Source organism: Carcharodon carcharias, chromosome 12, assembly GCF_017639515.1.
Source record: "Carcharodon carcharias isolate sCarCar2 chromosome 12, sCarCar2.pri, whole genome shotgun sequence".
NCBI lineage: Eukaryota > Metazoa > Chordata > Chondrichthyes > Lamniformes > Lamnidae > Carcharodon > Carcharodon carcharias.
In genome coordinates, this window is record NC_054478.1 from 63431677 (window position 1) to 63449637 (window position 17961).

The 17961-nt window shown below is 41.9% G+C and overlaps 1 protein-coding gene across 1 annotated transcript in view; it reads left to right on the plus strand.

Annotated features, from left to right (window-relative positions):
• LOC121284686 (adenylate cyclase type 10-like) overlaps nucleotides 1-17961 on the plus strand; it is a 254061-nt gene that overhangs the window by 186976 nt on the left and 49124 nt on the right. Inside the window, exons 31-34 of the mRNA XM_041200243.1 lie at nucleotides 3061-3201; nucleotides 5804-5979; nucleotides 14646-14863; nucleotides 17137-17303. Coding sequence (XP_041056177.1) covers nucleotides 3061-3201; nucleotides 5804-5979; nucleotides 14646-14863; nucleotides 17137-17303 — 702 coding nt within the window. The remainder of the gene's footprint in view (nucleotides 1-3060; nucleotides 3202-5803; nucleotides 5980-14645; nucleotides 14864-17136; nucleotides 17304-17961) is intronic.

A 17961-nucleotide genomic window follows, 5' to 3' on the forward strand; every position in this document is an offset into this window, starting at 1 on the left:
TCAAATTCAAGCTTCTTCATTTCTAACTGAAGTCTAACTTCCTCTGGTTGTGACTCGCTAGTGTCAGGTATCACTTTCAAATTTAAAGGCTGTGCTATCACTTCAACTATGTCTGCTTTCTTTGCCCCTACAGGTAACCTCAACTGCAACTTATCCACCAGCTCTGTTAACTTACCCTTAGATACTTTTTGTAACCCAATCAGAGTTATATCTCCTACTTCCAAAAAAAGTTTTAGCCATGGATACAGCCATTTTTGCAGTCTCACCACTTTAAAAATTCCTGACACCAACTCCTGAATTCAAAGTGCTTCTTGTACTCATAACCTTAAGATTCACCAACTGCAAACCAATCAAGGAATTTCAAATATCTCACAAACAGCCCCCAATTTGTTATGATGCATCAGATGAGGTGTGCCAAGTGGATAAAATCCACAAGGGAAACTTGATAACACAGTCACAACAGTTTTGCAATTTGTATTTTATTTTGTGATGCATGCCCTGAATTCAATAGTAATAAGTCCACCAAGACCTTAGAGTCTTTTTAGAAAACTAAATGAATCATTTATTAACAAAAGAAAATCTTTCAAACACATACATAGGTCTACAAATTACTACTATGATAACTCCTAAAACCCATAATTAATCTGGCTTCCATTTACACCCCCCGTTAAGGAAAGGGTAAAAAATTAGATTTAAACAGACCCAGATAAGTCAACACAATACCCTAGAGAGTAGGATTTAAAATGGCTTTTCCCAGCTTCGGTTTCTGTAGACATCAAGCTTAATGCACAAATATTGGAGGCTTTTCACACTTCTGGTGGATCGGACAACGCCTTCTCTGACACATAGCTTCAATCTCCTTTATACATGTTTCTCCCTTTTAATGTAAATCCCATTGTTCCCTTATGTCTTTGATACTTTTACCTTTCTCATAATATAAATCTTTTCATGGTGCTAATATTTTCAGTAACCTCTTGGAAAATAAGCACAATGCGTGGACTAGCTTCTCTGGCTAGGTGTAACATCCTACCATCTCTTTGAAATTCAAACTATCCAGCTTTATCTAGAAATGCAAATTCTCCTCACATCACCTTCTACAGCTTCAGCCATGTTTACATATTTAGTCTTTCAAACCTAGCTTCTTTTGATGAGTCAAAGCCTCCAGACCAGCTGTCTCCAATTCAATTAAATCCCCCCCCAACCCAGACCACATAAACTGTGCAAACCCCACTATTAACCTACTTTTACTATTATGAAGATTATTATACTTTTGTGACACAGGTTTGCAGAGCTTTGATCTGATCCATTGGTTGTAGGATCACTTAACTCTGTCCGTGACATGCTACTTCCACTGTTTGGCATGCAGATAGTTCCTGTGTTGTAGCTTCACAAGGTTAACACCTCATTATTAGGTATGCATCGTGCTACTCCTGGCACTCTTCATTAAACCAGGGTTGATCCCCTGGCTTGGTGGTAATAGCAGAGTGCGGGATATGCCAGCCATGAGGCTACAGATTGTGGTTGAATACAATTCTGCTGCTGCTGATGGCCCACAGCACCTCATGGATGCCCAGTTTTGAGCTGCTACATCTGTTCTGCTATCTTGTTGTCACTTCAAGCCTGATGAATTCTCCAGTTCTCCTGAAAAGTCTTTCATAGCTGCTGATTGGACATCACTGTGTTACTCAACCTAAATTTCCCTTTGAAATGAGCTGGTGGCATAAAATTGAGTACAGTTGTCACTTTCATAGCCACAGACAGAACAGTCCAGAAAAATGATCTTGGCAACAGGCCTTCATGAAGTAGCTGGTACAGATCTTTGATTCTTTGTTGGAGCCCACTATTCCCATACAGAGCTCCTGACTAACATCTCCAGTTGGCCTACACCTGTTCCTGTGTTCCTACAAAATGTAACTGGCATGATGCTTTGCAGAACTTATTTTCTTTTCCTAAGGCAGGTATTATCAATGAGATTAAGTCTGAGATTATCCACTTTGACCTGAGAGAGACGAATTGCAATATTTTCTTAATCAGGACGGACTAGGAACTGCAGAGGAGCAAAGGGATTTGGGCATCTTTATACACCAACAACTAACATTAGAGTGCAGATACAAAACTTAACAAACGTATTTTAACTCAAGCGGTTAGAATTCAACAGTAAGGAAGGTTTTGTTTCAGCCGTATAGAGCCTTGGTCAGACCCCCATCTGAAACATTGCATTCAATATGGATATCGAGTCTCAGGAAAGGTATATTGGCAGTGGAATGGATACAGCACAGATTTATCTAAATGATACCAGTATTTAAGGGTTAAATTATGAGGAAATGATTTATAATGTGTTTTATAATTCTTTCAGCTTCTAAGGTTAAGGGGTAATATAATCACGGTGTTTAAAATGATAAAGGGATTCAATAGGATAGCTACAGAAGGTCTGGGGTATAGAAATTGGTATGCAGTGTGCCTAATTTTCTGGCATAAAATGGGCACAAAGCATATCAAATGAGCAATGGGGCAACCTGTATTAAGTCTGCAAAAGCTTTGATGTCGCTGCTAAATACATGGGCTCCTTTTTTTAGGCATTCCAAATCCGGACCCAGACCAAACTCTACCATTTTTTTTAGTGGAGGAACCAGTCGAAAAAGGCATAATCTTAAAGTTAGACCGAAGCCATTTGGAGGTGAAAGTAAAAAGCATTTTTTGCACCAAGAGTAATAAAAGATCTGGAATATGCTGTCCCTAAAAAAATAGCAAAGTCCCCAACAAAACAATGATTGCATGCAGCAAATAGCAGCAACTTTTAGCAGAAAACACACAAAACAAAATTGAACGACTAGGAGCTACATGTCTTTAAGAGGCAGATTCAAGGATCCTCAGTGCACCAATCTTAATTGAGCAAGTAGCACACTAAGGGGTAAGTAAGCGTAACTATACAAATACAAATAAAATTTGTACAAATCAAAACGTGCATTATTCTGACCTGCAAGCAAAAAGGCCGAATGGAAACGTACCTGATTCATTGAATACTTGCACTTACAATTGCATGTATAATCATCTTTTCAGGCCCTATCTTATCTAACAGAAGCAGAAAATATTCTTACTGCATTACGCAAAGGCATTCCACCTTTTGAATATGCTGATATCACAAGGGACAGTAAGATATTTCCTTTTGAGAAAGCTTGCTTATATAGCCTCAAGGCAGAGGTGAGTAAAACAATATTTATTTACATTGTTTATCATGTGCAGTCATCTAAAATTTGTATCAGGATTCTCCAAATCTCCCATTGTAATGCTGGCAGAGCCTGTGAAGAAACAGCAGAAATGACTAAAAATGTTTATTTATCTTGAGTTCTGCTGAAGCTATGGGGGCAGAATCTCATGGAGTTATGGAGACTCCACGGACCTTTGAAAATGTCAACAGGACCTGATTCTGGAACTCCCGTCTCCATCCCCGGTGCCCCCAATTTTCACTGGCGCGGGAGAAGGTTGAAGGCAGTGAGCACGCATTCTAAATTTCCAACCTGGCTGGCTCCATCGAGGGGGTCAGCATCACCTAGCCACCCACAGTGGTTCATGGAGCCAGGCCAGTTTCTCACGGACTCATGGTTCACGGCCCCTCAGAAGAGTCATGAAGCATAGTCTGGATGCGGCAACCTTTTGAACGATAACTTCAAAAGGTCTTACCCATGCCTCTCATGTCAGCTAATGACCCTCAGCCACCCACAATGACCCCCCATGCCCTTCATGGAAACTCATAGCACTTCCATGCCCATTCACCAGCATACACTTTGTCCGGAGCCAATGGGCCCTATAGCAACAATGACATTTGTGAAAATGCTTAAAAACAGCTAATCATAACCTTCTTTAAAAAATGCTGCTGCAACAACCTTATAAATGTATCAGTCAGCCAGACCTTAAAAATATCAATCAGCCAGACCTTTAAAGTATCAATAACAGAAACTATAAGCACTTGACACCTCTTTATCTTGTGTGAATAAATGTTGATCCATTGACAAAATAGATTGAAGAAATAAGACTGAAGATGTCAGTCAAGCAATGTGCTCCCTTATGCGCACCTGTTTCAACAAAATAGTGGAAGTCTGGACACTCATCCAAGTGTAATTGCCCACACTTCGCTATGTTGAAATTAGCTTTACAATCGTATGTCAATTCTGCAAGTTTATTAATGTCTTCATATAATTTGTTGCAGTCTTCCTCAGTATTGATAATCCCTCAATTTGGTGTCATCTGCAAATTTAGAAATGGTGTTTTTGATTCCAAAGTTCAAATTGTTAATATATATCTGAAAAACAATGCTTCCAGCATTGATTCTTGTGGGACCACACTTCTATCTTGTGCTGCGCTGAATATCTTCCCTTTACCCCTATTCTCTGCATTTTGTGTTGTAGCCAGCGAGCGATTCATTCTGCAACTTGCTCTCTGACTCTGCATGCTCTAATCTTATTCATGAGTCTGTTTTGTGGCAACTTATCAAAGGCCTTTTAGAAATATAGATAACTTATATCTAATACATTACCCATGTCTACTCTCTCTTTTATCTCTTCATAGAATTCAATGAGGTTGGTCCAAGCAAGACATTCTTTTTTAAAATCTTGCCTGACTACTTAGTATTATATTTTTGATTGCTAGCTGTTTTTTGATTTTCTCCTTTAGTAGGATTACATTATTTTTTCTACCACTGATGTCAAACTGACTGTTCTATGGCTCCCTATACCTGATCTGTCTTCCTTCTTAAATATGGGTATAATGTTAGTTATCACCAGCCCTCTGGCAATACACCTTTTTCTAACAAATGATTCAGTATGTGTAATAGTGCTTCTCTATATTCTTTCAAAATGCATGAATGCAATTGGCTGAACCAGGGATTTTATCATCTTCAAGTTTGATTTGTTAATTTAATATTTCTCCCCTTTTTATTTTGAATATGGTTTATCACTTATCATGTCATCTCCTGATGTATTAAGATATAGAGGAAAAGCTAGATAAAATGAAAATAAGGAGGTGCTGATTGTAAAGTAAAGTATGTAGAATATGAAATGAGGAAGAAATAGAAGAAAGTATGGAAAATAATAGTATCAGTGTGTTGTGTGAAGAGATGAATGAATGTACTTGTAATGGAAAAGAGAGATGTTGCAGTGTGCTCTAATGATTTAGAGTAGGGAAAGTTAAAAGTGCTGAGTAGAGTGTGGTGAAGTGCCATAATGGGCACCACACTGAAATGGACCTCTACTTACTGTAGGTTCTTATGCAAAAACCCATGGAAATAGTGAACAGCAAGCCCGGTTCTTTTGCCACTGACCACAAAATCTAGGTCAATCATTCTAATGCAGCTCAAGAATTACAATCAGAGCTTGAGTTTTCAGAAGTCCCATATATCATTCCCTTGACTCTACTGTGTATTCACCAAGTCTCATCACTATTTCTCAGTGCTTGTTTGCCCACTGTGCTCAAGAAACCTGACCGTTCCCCAGAAGTACACACAAGTTATGAAACTACAGATCTCACAGACACCATTCCCTTTTAGTTTGACGAGGAATGCCTACTTCCTATTTTCATTGGCCTCCAATCACCCACATTCCTAATTACCTGCCAATATTCCAGATAATCTCTTTCATGATCTTTCACACATCTATTAACTTTTCATCATATGATAGAATGTTATAAATAGTGTATCCTCCGGCTAACTATGAGTAACCACAAATGAAGTCTTCAAGTAATTACTTAATTGGACCAAACGACACAAGAATTATCTTTTACCTGACAAATGTTGTTGATTCTGTCACAGGTGCAACTTAGCATAGGCCATCTTCTAGAAGCAGAGACCTTGTTTAAGAAAAGTTTAATGCTGCTGAACAAAAAATTCCCAAGTTTCGCTCTGTCACAATTAATTGCATTTGGAATCGAAAACTACAAAAATTCTAAGCGACATCGTGAAAAAGAAGATTTAACAGGCGTAACTGAGTATGAATTATTTCAATGCATTATTTAAACAAAAATTGACTTTACTTGTATTATTGTTATCCTTACACTTTATAATTAAGGGCTCTAAGGCCTGATTTTCATGTTAATAGAGATTGGTAAAAGTGCTTTCGCCAATAGTAATGTAACTTTTCTTCTGTAAAGTGGATTAAATCAAATTTCTAACTTCTGCCCATTTTTTGAGTGTCAACAACACAGTGTGATCACAAGAGGGAGAGCCAATTAATCCTTCCCTCCTTTCCCAATTTTAAACATTCTTTCCAAATTGTTACCAATAGAAACAAGGCTACATTTAAGCACTTTCCTCCAATACTACCAAAAATGGTAATAAATCAACTGCTACCCCTCATCTATCTGGCATATTCCTTTCTTTAGATTGACTAATTCAAATGCTCTTATCTCCATGGAAATGTATTTTCTGACCCAAAAGCACAAATTGGCATGTAAATTCTTGAGAGTGTCCAGTTTACAAATTTTCCAGATTTCCTGCTCCAGTGATTAGTGAGAGATTCCTGCTGGGAAGTGCATGTGTGTGGACATTGGTTGAGGACAGGTCAAGCTTGGCTGATTCAGAGGGTTCCTTATTTCCCATCATGTGCAATATTCCTCTGGGCTTTACCTTAATCTTTTGCCAAATTGACAACAGCAGGTTGGGAAACCTTCACAAAAATAACTGACTTCACTCACAAAGAACAGCCACAAGCGAGGCACCCAGCATCCTTTGAACTGTACCACCTACGGAGTCAACACAGGTTTTAGGAGAGGGAGGGAGGAAATGGGAGGGAAAAAGAGCTACAAAGAAAAACAGAATTGAAAAAGAAAGCAAAGTAAATTGACAGGAAAGAGTATCTTCGAAACTATACAGTAAAGATTTTTTAAAGTAGCAACATTAAGAAATGCATGAATATTACACAGGAAAAGCACACAATCTATGAAGAAACTACAAGGCAGCAAACACTTTTTTTTCTGCATTGTGCAAATAGACACCTATATGAAATAGTTACTGCAAATCTAACTGCCCTAGTTGGTTTTATTGAGGTCAGAAACATGATAGACAGGAAATGGAAATTGTCTAAATGGATTTGAGAAAGCACTTGATAAGCTTCCAAAGATTATGACTAAAAAATTAATTTGCTATGCAGACATACCTCTGTTGTAAAAGCACTGGAGGCACCCCTGCCCCTTCCTGTGGGACCTGGACAGCATTAGCTGATGAGAATGGCACACACAGATGCATGTACCCAAAGAGGCTGAAGGAGTAAATTATGATGTCACTGACATCAATCGGCTGAAGCAACCCACAAATAGTAAAACTGGTCAGTGAATGCGTAGGGAACATCTTCCTTATTCACTTCTGAATCTGTGTTAAGCAAGATGGTCCTGGATGTTCTGTGTGCCACTCAACAATTGCAGCTGAGGTGTTTTTCACTTACTTGTGCTCAGCCAAAGTTGATGGAAGCACTGTGGTGAGATGCTGGAAGAGTTTGAAGTTTCTGCTGACTGCAGAAGGCAGAGAATGATATCACCTAGGGCATTAGCTGCAGTGTTACTTGTTCTGTAACATAAGCAGGATGTGCAAGGGAGGAGGCAGAGAGCGGAACTCTGTGAGGAAGGAGGAAAAGGCCCTATTCTGAGAGGTAATCCTGGAACACGAATCCTGCATTGGGATGAGCCAGGATCAGTGCCTTGGGAGACTTTTCTTTACTAAGAAGATGGTGACGGAGTTGTGTTACATCATTTATGAAGATCTGGAGCCCCAGACCATCGTGAGCTTCTCAGTGGCTGTGAAGGTCACCTTTGCCCTATTGTCCTTCACAACCAGCTCTTTCCAGTCAGGAACCAAATGACATTAGCAATGTATCACAATTGGCCATCCACAAAGGTGCTCTACAGAAGGAGAGAGGACTTATTCCACTTCTCCTTGAGGACCAGGGTGAGAGGGCGTGTGGGTTCACCAGGGTAGCAGTCTTTTCACTGGTGTAAGACTCCATCAACTGCACACATGGATCTCTGTGGGCCCTTCATGTCAACAACAAGCAGTACTGCAACCACCAGGGCCCAGTCAATGTACAGTTAGTGTGCAATCACACCAAGACATTCATTTTGGTGAATACCTGCTATCCTTGAAGCACACATGACGCTTTCATCATTCAGTAGTCTGCAGTACCGACCACCTTTGGACCACCAAGCCACTTAGCAGGATGGTTGCTTGGAGACAAGAAATACCCTTCCACACGTGGCTCGTGACCCCATTCTGCCATTCCATCATGCAAGGTCAGAGGGCTTTCAATGAGAGCCATGGAGACACACATAATACCATGGAACAAACCATCGGTCTACTAAGCAGAGATTTCAGTGCCTAGATCACCTGGAGGATTTCTGCAGTACGCACTGGAGGGGATTTCTATGTTTGTTGTGATGTGCTGCATCCTCTACAACTTTGCAAGTATGAGGTTCTAGTCACTACCTCCTGGGATCCAGAGGCCACTTCAAGGGTAGGAGGAGGAGGAAGGGAGAAGACCACATACACCACCTGCAACTGGTTGGAGTGAGAGGGACTGCATTGTGTCCATTACTTCCACAGTGGAAAGTATGGGTTCCAAGTTCTGCACAATACCCTGTACCACAGTTGAGCTGAGCTCCCCCATGTTCCCAGCCAGTATCTGGAGGCTGTCTTGCAGGTTTGTAAATATACCAGGTATTTCAGTGCATGTATTCATCAGCATCCCAACTAGATCATCATCTGAATTATCTCACCTTCTGGAAAGTCGCACACATGCTAACCTATCCTCCTCAAATAAAAGCAAAATACTGCAGATGCTGGAAATCTGATATAGCAACAGGAAATGCTGGAAAAACTCAGCAGGTCTATCAGCATCAGTGGCGAGAGGACCAGAGTTAATGTTTCGAGTCCATATGACTTCTTCAGAGGCTTCTTCAGAGAAAGTTGCAGGGATGTCTTGTTGATGTCCTTGTGCTGTGACCTTCACAGCACACACTCGCACCTCAGAACTAGAACACACTGATCAGGTTTGCAGCTGGCTTTTTAACCGCTTTTCTTGTGTATTCCTGGAAGGGAAAAAACAAACATATCTTTTGCCCAGAATCTGCTTTCTTTCAACTCAGTTCATTTCAACATTCTGAGACATAGCTTAACAGGAGATGGTTTCTGCTGCAATGGTAATCAGTCACCATTATCTCTGCAACCACAGGAGATTACAGCTCAGTCTTTTCCATTTCATCTCTTCCTTTCAAGTGTCTCTGTCTGAGTTGGGCCTTGACACCTTTTTTAGGCGCAGTGTTCCTGGGCCTCTCTGGGCCAGTTGGTCAAGTATAACCCACATAGGAATTTTCCAGAAACTTTACAGTCTCAACCAGCTTTTGCTTGTATGTCCTTTTTAAAAAAAGTCTTCTTCAAAAAATTCAGTATGCTCGTAAGTAATTCGGGCTGTGATCCGCTGTCATGACAGGGGTCAGTCCTGAGTATGAGGGTGGGCTGCTGGTGAGTTTTGGGCTGCAGTGTCATTGAACTGTGTGAATGGTGAGCTGTGTGGTTGCTGCAAAATGTGATGTGCAGTGACATTCACTCACATTGATCACCCGAGTGAGGTCATTTAAATCTTTGCAACTCTGCTGCCAGGCCTGTGGTCCCACACTTTGGGTACTCACTACCCTCACCACATGCTCCCACCCACTTCTCAGGATCACTGTGGAAGGCTTCTTGTCCCCACTGGAAACATGGCCTCTTTCCTGGTTTCAACCTTTCGGGAGAGTGAGTCCAGGATAGCATCACTGAATCTGAGAATCTCCTTCTGTAGGTGTGAGATGGCTTCTCAATGGTCAAAAGCAATTATCCAGTTGCTTGTCCTATATTACTTCAATTTCCTTTTTATAGGTACTGTGCCTTTAATAAGGGAAAGCATGGTTTCTAAAGAATGTTGGTCAGGCCCCTGGACTGTGTGAATGACACCTGCACAGAAATGGAGGCTGGGGTTGGGCGGGAGCTGCACTTTGCCACTCCACAATCAAGGAAATCAGATGGGGAGATGAATTTTACGTCTTACCCATCTTGTTTACAACAGGTGGGGCCACACTGCGGACTGTGGCCTCTGCCCCAAAAATTGGGGTGAAATAATTTCGAGCCCTATAAGTAAAAAAGAAAGTACAATGAATTGGACTTAACCTTATATGGGTCAGAAATAGGTTGGATGGTAGGAGACTGAGGTCAAGGATAAAGGTGATAACGAGATACGATAAGTGATGTTCCCTAGGGAAATTAAGGTGCCTCAGTTTTTCATCATATATATGAATTACTTGAATACAAGAATAGATAGCTGTATATCCAAGTTTTGAAATGACACTAAGTTAGGAGGGGCAGTAAATTGTGTAGATGGGAGCAGGAAGCTGTAAAGAGAGATATTAAATCAATGGGCAAAATTTGGCTGTAGGAGTTCAATGTGAGGAAACTGGAGGTCCTCGATTTGGATATGAGAAAGACAAATAGAAATCTTATCTTAATTGGAGAGAGACTACGAACTGAGAAGGAGAAAGGGAAGTATACAAAAAAAAACAACAGAAGCTAGTGCAGCAGTATAAAAATAAATCTAAGGGGAATTTGTCTCCAGGGGAATGGAATAGAAAGAGAAAGTAAACAAGTGCCTTGGTCAAACTCCATTTGGAGTAGTGCATTCGGGTTTGGGCACCACACCACATGAAGAATATATTGGGCTTGGAGCAAATAGAGCAGATTCGCAATAATGATACCAGGACTTATGGAGCTAAATTATGAGGCCAGATTGCAGAAACCTGGCATGTCTTACATTGAGTTTAGAATGTTGTGGGCAATCTTATTAAGGTATTTAAAATTATAAAATGAGGTGATAGAATAAATCAAGAGAAGCTCTGTCTTCTAATGTGGGAATCTAGAACTGGGGTTTCAGTCTTAAAAATAGTGAAATCAGGAAACCCTTTGCATAAAGGGTCATTAAAACTGTAATTCTCTCCTCCAAAAGACGTTGGATGCCAGATCGGCTAAAATCTTTTTAAAATTAGATCGACATGTTTATTAGATCAGCATTTCAACATGTGCGGCTAAAATGCCACCAGGGAGCAGGCAATGGCCCTTAATTGGGCATTTAACTGGCTTAATTGGCCACCTGATGGGCAGTTCCCGCTGCAGGTAACTTCATATTCCCCATTTGATGCCCTCTGTCACTATTTACCAGCCATCCCATCTCCTAACCTGTCTTCAGAGGGCTGGTAAATCCAGCTAATTGTCCTTGGTTCTCCTGACAAACTCCATTCTCTAGCCATTAACTCCAACAACCGCACCCCATGGCAACAGTATGAGGCTGAATTGGACTGTTCACAAATGCAGTGTCAGATTTCACCCCAGGATGGCCTTGAACCATAAGAATGCCTGTTTCTACTCTCACATTGCCTTGCTCTGTGTCTACCTACCTCAGTTAATCTGTTGCTGAAACTCTCTTATACGCCTTTGTTAACCTCTGTACTAAGCGCACTCCTGGCTAGCCTTCCACATTCCACCCTCCATAAACTTGAGGTCAAACTCTGCTGCCCATGTCCTAACTCATACCAAGTCCCCATCCGCCCTTGTGCTTGCTGACCTACATTAGTTCCCAGTTAAGCAACAACTTGATTTTAGATAAAAACAAAATACGGCACATGCTGGAAATCTGAAACAAAAACAAAAATTGCTGGAAAAACTCAGCAGGTCTGACAGCATATGTGGAGGGAAAGACAGAGTTAATGTTTTGAGTCCATATGACTCTTCTTCAGAACTAAAGAGAAGTAGAAGTGTGAAATATATACTGTTTAAGGTAGGTGGAACAGGTGAAGCTGGATAGAAGCCAGCAATATGTGGAGGCAAAGGAGAGATTGCAAACGATGTCATAAACAAAAGGTCAAGGGGATGTTGATGGTGGTGATACTGGCTAAAGGAGGAGCTAAAGGTGATATTAAGAGTAGAAAGCAGGATGAGCAAGTGACAGATGGCCCTAGTAGGGGTGGGGTGGAGGGAGGGGACGGCGTGGGAGAAATGATCAAAATAGACTAAAAGGTGGGGATAAAACAATGAATGGAAATAAATTTTTTAAATACTAAACGAAATAGGTGGGAAAAAAAAATATAAAAATTTTAAAATAAATATTTGAAAAAAGGGGATCAAAAAGGGGTGAGGATGGAGGAGAGATTTCATGATCTGAAATTGTTGAACTCAATGTTAAGTCCGGAAGGCTGTAAAGTGCCTAATCGGAAGATTAGGTGCTGTTCCTCCCGTTTGCGTTGAGCTTCATTGGAACATTGCAGCAGGCCAAGGATGGATGTGCGGGTACGAGAGCAGGGTGGTGTGTTGAAATGGCAAGCGATAGGAAGGTCTGGGTCATGCTTGCGGACAGACTGAAGGTGTTCCGCAAAGCGGTCACCCAGTCTACATTTGGTCTCCCCAATGTAGAGCAGACCACTTTGGGAGCAGCTAATGCAGTAGACCAAATTGAGGGAAGTGCAAGTGAAGTGCTGCTTCACTTGAAAGGAGTGTTTGGGCCCTTGGACGGTGAGGTGTGGGAAAGTAAAGGGGCAGGCGTTGCAACTTCCGCGGTTGCATGGGAAGGTGCGGTGGGGGGGGGGGGGGGGGGGGGGGGGGTGGTGGTTGAGGCGTAGGGGGGTGATCGAGGAGTGGACCAGGGTGTCCCAGAGGGAACGGTCCCTACAGAATGCCGATAGGGGTGAAGGGAAGATGTGTTTGGTGGTGGCATCATGCTGGAGTTGGCGGAAATGGCGGAGGATGATCCTTTGAATGCAGAGACTGGTGGGGTGAAAAGTGAGGACAAAGGGGACCCTATCATTTATTTGATTTTAGAAGTCTTTTCCATCTTTTCAAATCCCTCCACTGCCTCTCTCCTCCCTATCCCTGTAATCTCCTCCAGCTGCACAACCTTCTGAGATATCTGCAAGCCTCTAATTCTGGCCTTTTGAGATCCCCAACTTTAATCACTCCATCTTTTGGTAGCTATGCCTCCAGCTGTCAAAGTCCTAAGCTCTGGAATTCCCTCCCTAAATCTCCCAACCTCTTTGCTCTCTTTTCTCCTTTAAGATGCTCCTTAAAACCTAACTCTTTGACCAAGCTTTTGGTCATCTGCCCTAATATCTTCTTATGTGTCTTGGTGTCAGATTTTGTTTTCTAATAGTCTTGTGAATCACCTCAGGGTGCTTTACTATGTAAAGATGCTAAGACAAGTTGTGTTTCAGTTGTTTAAATTAGTTAAGCCTGATATTTATAGGCCTGCACCATGACCTGGAGGCAGAGAAAGGTCTTGTTCCACCTCTGCTGAAGGCATAACAGCAGAGGTGGGTTTTCGGGCCCAGAATTTTTTGGCTTTCATTGCTTGTCTGCATTTTTATTGATGCTGTTTTAAGGCTGATCTTATGCATTCCAAAACTTTTATTCTTAATTCTGTTTCTTACAACCCTCTTGATTCCTGTTATTTCAATTGCAGAAACCAAAGTGAGAGAGGGGTGGAATTCCTTCAGGGAAACTGTATGTTATTTATAGATTTGGAAGAGGAAAAGTAGCTCCTGAGGGAACAACACAGATTAGTGTGATTATATTCTAAGTGTTTTATGTAGGCCCAGGAAACTCCAGGGCCTACACTTACTCGTTCAGACAGTTCATACTGCAGACCTAAAATAAGACCTACATTCAAGACTTCGGCTTTGCAAAGGAGGCTGCCACATAGCTGTGCTGTCTCCTGGAGGCTGACGTACGGATACCTTACAACACAGGAATTTCACTCCTCAAGATGTGAAAGTCACTACTACTAGAAATATAAGTCAACCTTTCCTTGTGGAGGCATCAGCTTAACAGGGCACATCTTTTCCTGAATGACAAATCTCCCAAAGTACAGGGCGTTGAAAATAGTTTTACTTGCTCTCCTATGCCTGTTCCCTTATTTTCCTCAAGCTAACTAGCTGGAAGTATGCACCTGTATAATGCTTATAAATATTGTTGAGAGGAAAGTTAGATACTGTGTGGTGATTCCTTGCTCAGAGCTACTGCCAGAAATGACAAGCTGTCCTTTAAGCCAAAAATGACAGAGACAAATGTCAGAACGCTGAATCCCTGACACATCTTAAACCCAATAGTACTTTACAAAATGTAATACTTGGAATACAACCTAAAGTCAATTTTTGAAATTGCAAAATAACTATCTTTATTGTTATCATTCATTTAATTTATCTATGTAATATGAACATTTCAAATTGGCTGAATTAAAAAGAAGGCATGTTAAGACTGATTCCCTGATTAAGCTCTTCCAGTGTGAAATGATGCTAACGATGAATGCTGGAGAGAGAATTGCTGGCCTACATGTCTGAACTATCATTAATTTATACAGAAGGAAAATCAGACATTGTGGGTTTGCAATTCCAAATCTGTGCACCCTCTGGATGTCATTCCTTACTGGGAGCACCCAATCAAGGATTTAACCCTGCTAATTAAATCAATTTTTACTGTTAACCTTATTATAGTTGACAACATTACCTGCAAAACAAATTAATCAATCTTTGCTTTCCAATATTAGTAATTAATATATGCATTTACTGCTACTTAACAGATATTTTTTGTATTGCAGGGGGGCAATATCACCTATTATTCATCAGCAGATTCGATGCCTATCATTTTTATGGCAGATATTCTGCCTTCAGAAATACACATGCAAATTGCCTGCAATGTTCACAATATTACTGGAATTGAACACAGCTGAAATCTCCAATAATGAATTTACGGTTTGTTTTAACAATGTAGAGGCAAGTAAAACATTTAAACAGGTATTAGGCCTGATCATCTCAAGTATGTGATCACTGTTGTGATCCTCATACAGACAGATTGGGGGGTGGGGGAGGAATTTTACACTGGCGGGATTTTATGGTCCCGCCGAAGTCAATGGACTTCTGAGCAGCCTGCCGCATTTTATGATGCCGCCCCCGCCATGATGGTGCCGTAAAATTCCACCCATAATGTTTAAAAGGAAATTGGAACTTTCAGTTAATAGCTGAAAAGGATGACACAGGATTTCAGGTTTTAAAACTTTTACTGCAACAAATGAGTTAAACATCCTGACTAAACACTATTTTTGTAGGCAACTTATATTTTAAACTACAGAAAAGAACATTCCCCTTGTGTGCTTATTAGACATTGCACTCCCAATGGAGTTACAGCCCTTAGAGCAAACAGTCCACCATTTCTCCTAGCTCCCAATGGGGGAAACGTTTCCCCATTTTGAATTAAGCACCACCCCACAAGAGAATCGGAGGACAAGTAGGTTCTTGTTTTCCATCTGAAGCACAGACTGCAGCTCTGGTGGAGCTGGAGGAGAACTCTGTATTTCAGCTTTTAGACAATTGATGCTGGCTTGCAGGGAAGATTTGGTGGGAAGCATTAGACCTGCCATCATTTTGCGCAGGACCATTGGTATGGCTGTAGTTGATGATGTTTCTCAGGACAGGAGCACATACCAGATCTCAGGCCTGGTCCTCAGAGGCCAGCTGACCAAGTGCATAGGATGCAGAGTTTGTCATCTAGGCAGTTGCACCAGGGGTGTACTCCACAGGATTTCGCAGAATTCAGCTGTGATGAGATGGGGATTATTTTAGTCCCCAAAGCCTATTCTAATAATGCAGAAGTCTTATATGACAATGATCTTCAGGTGATTTGGACATAGCACCAGGATATTCACTGGAGGAAACATGTTTATAATAAGTGAGTTTGAACATTTCTTGCAAAATAAGTATGATGTTGTACTTTGCTGCAGTATAGGAATCAACCCAAAATGTGTGAATTCTCTACCACTCCTGAAGATGGAATTGGGAAAGTGTTGTCTGCAGGACTGGACCTTACGTTGGTGGTGATGCAGAAAGCTCTTGTTGCAGTTAGGAAGGATTCAGTGGCATAACAATTTAGAGCTGTGCTGACTTTGATAGTCACTGGTAGAGCAGTCCAGTTTCTTGACCTAGGTACAATTTATCATGCAGCAGGTGGTATACCTCATCCAGGGGTTCCTTAGTGAATCAATGTTGATGAGATTTAAATTCTCATTCATATCCTAAGATCTTTGAAGTCCTGTAGATCCATTGTGAGATGTAAAGTTTAGTTGGTCCCATCCTCCTTTGATGCTACCATACTCTTTACTTCCTTCAGATCTCTTATTTCTCCTCTTATGTCAAGAGTAAAACAGAGGAATCCACATAAACACATTCATTCTGTTCTATCATATTCCTTACCATGGGTAGAAGCAAAAAATGAGCTAGGGATCAGCGAGTCAATCAGTATGAAACTAGGATTAGTAACACCTGTTTTTCACGTGCTGTGGTGTTGACTGAGGCCCAAGGTAGTGTCCATGGTGCACATGCACACCAGTGGGACAAGTCACACCAGGTGCCATATTGGTGAGGGTGTTAATGCATGTACAGTAAACAACTGCTGGAAGTATGCAGAGTAGGAAGATCATGCTGTCAATCAATGTGTAACACTGGTTTGGTGGCAACGCTATCATTTTGTAGCTGAAGGCTCCATCCTACATGCTCTCTTAATCTTGCACGGCTGGACACGTGCTCAGCAGCAGGAAGGATCATCAACAGTGCCATATAAAGAGATCATCGGCTGCTTACAGATTAGTTGATGGCTGATTTAGTTTGGCTGTTGTTTCAATTCTAGAGGTTTAGTGGGTTCATATAGTTGGTTAAAGTTGCAGGAATGATAAGGCAGTTGCTCAAGGAGATTTTACTGGCTTCAAGGGTTGGACACAATCTAATTGCTCCCAGGCATGGATGCATGAAGAGCAGTTTTCCTATTTGCCTTGGGATATAGCTTGCCTTTTAGAATGAACAAAGGCCATGTAGAGCAGGACACTCTGCTGTAAGGGGAAATAGGAGTAGATGGGAGCGGAATGGAAAGAATCTCAGCAAGAGGCCAGATCCACCCAGGCTGTTCAGCAATTCTCCTGCCTGAATTTTAGTAAAAACAATGGGCGAGATTATAGGCCATGGCATTGGACCCATCCACCAGCTGGAGAGACGCTGGCAACACCTCCACAGATATTTCCGTGGGCCCCAATTTAAATCCAGCCAGCCACCTACCCTGGCTGGCATCGGGATTCCCGGTGGCTATGCAGCATGTGTACCACCTTCAAGAGCTGCCGACCAATCATAGGCCGGCAGCACTTCAGTACCAGCACTGCTGGGACTGCAGGAGGCCCAGGAGAAGGAACATTGCACGAGGCCTTGGAACCCAGGTAAGTGGGAAGGGGATGGGGGAGGGGCTTTGCTGGGGCCAATCAGATGGGCTAGCTACCAGGTCAGTGTTGTGTAGGGCAATCCCCTCCACAGGATGGCCAGCAGCCACAGGTGTGGCCTGCGGCCCTGTGGTAGAAACTGCCTCAGGAGGGCTGTAAATTCAGGAGATTTCACGAGCCCTCAGCCTGCCACCGGGATTGACTCCTCCAATATCCTACAAGGCTTTGTCTACAACGTGGAGCCCACCTGCCACTGCCAGTAAGATCCTGGTGGCATTCCTAATCTGGCCCCAGTTGACTAGGATATTGGCACTGCCGGGCCAGTAGTCACTTCTGTTGCTTGTCAATCTTTAGCAAGATTGGCCAGTGGTGAGAATACCATGGGTGGTTGACCTGATGCACAATTCTCAAAACTTACCCCACACCTGCCACCAAAGCTGCCTCTGCATAGCTGGTAAGATTCTACCCAATGTGTTCACTGATTTGACCAATCCAGAGGAGTCCTGCATTGCTCAGCAGAGTTTGGGTGATTTGTTACGGTCTTATGCTGCATCGCGAGCAGATAGCCCTTGCTGCCAGTTATACAGTGAGCAGCTGAGGAGCAGAAACATGAAGAGGAGGAGAAGCATGACTATGAGGAGAAGGATTAGCAGGACGA